The 837-nt window shown below is 68.9% G+C and overlaps 1 protein-coding gene across 1 annotated transcript in view; it reads right to left on the bottom strand.

Annotated features, from left to right (window-relative positions):
* Positions 1–831, bottom strand: part of SPAG9 (sperm associated antigen 9) — a 139,530-nt gene extending 138,699 nt beyond the window's left edge. The window contains exon 1 of the mRNA XM_019517375.1: positions 431–831. Within this exon, the coding sequence (XP_019372920.1) occupies positions 431–736 (306 nt within the window). The 5' untranslated portion in view covers positions 737–831. The remainder of the gene's footprint in view (positions 1–430) is intronic.
* Positions 832–837: the final 6 nt, after the last annotated feature.

The following is an 837-nucleotide window of genomic DNA, read 5'->3' as shown; positions in this document are numbered from 1 at the left end:
CGTCCCAGGCCGGCCACCCAAGTAACAGCTCCGCATCCCCCCAAGCTCCTCAACCGCCATGCATTCGCCAAAGAGGGGAGCGGGCACTGGGGAAGTCCCCAGTGCCTGGCTCCCTGGTTTGCCCTGCCAGCAGCATCACTAGGTGAGAAGGAAGAAACCAGCTGTGGGGTGGAGGAGCCAGGACGAGGAAAGGGGTGAGAGAAGCTGACCCCAAAAGTCACAGGAGGAGAAAGAGGGAAAGGACTCGGATGAGCCATGGGGCCTCTCTGCCAGTGCTACGAGGAGGCAGGGTGGGCTGGGCACCCGGAGGGGAGGCAGCGGAGGCCACAAGCCTGCCAGAGAGTGCTGGAGGGAAACTGCCTGGGGAGGCAATGAAGGGAGGATAATGAGGGGGGCAATGAGGGCGGGGCGGGGCGCGCGGCTCACGCACCTCCTCGGCCTGCTTGCGCAGCGCCTTCTCGCGCTCGTACTGCGTGAGGAGCTGCTCGTTGTCGTCGCGCAGCAGCTCCAGCTCCACGCTGGTCTCCTGGCTGTGCGCGCACACCGAGTCCAGGTTCTCCAGCACGGCCACCACCAGCGGCATCAGCTCGGCCACCACCTCCTCGTCGTAGCGCCCGATGAGGCGCTCGAACTCGCGGTAGATGGAGCCCGCCAGCCCCGACACCCGCTCCGACATCATGGCGGGGCCCGGGCCGCCCGGCTCCTCCTGGTACACCACGCCGTCCGCCAGCTCCATGACCGCGGCGCTGCCTCGCTCCGGCGGGACGGGACGGGACGGGACGGGCGGCAGCTCCTGCTCCCTCTGCGGCGGGGCCTCGCCTACCGCGCGGGCGGGGC

Source organism: Gavialis gangeticus, unplaced genomic scaffold (genome assembly GCF_001723915.1).
Source record: "Gavialis gangeticus isolate Ggan-Ray unplaced genomic scaffold, GavGan_comp1, whole genome shotgun sequence".
NCBI classification, from domain to species: Eukaryota; Metazoa; Chordata; order Crocodylia; family Gavialidae; genus Gavialis; species Gavialis gangeticus.
The sequence above is the reverse complement of the archived record's forward strand: the minus strand, read 5'-3'. Positions and strand labels throughout refer to the sequence as shown.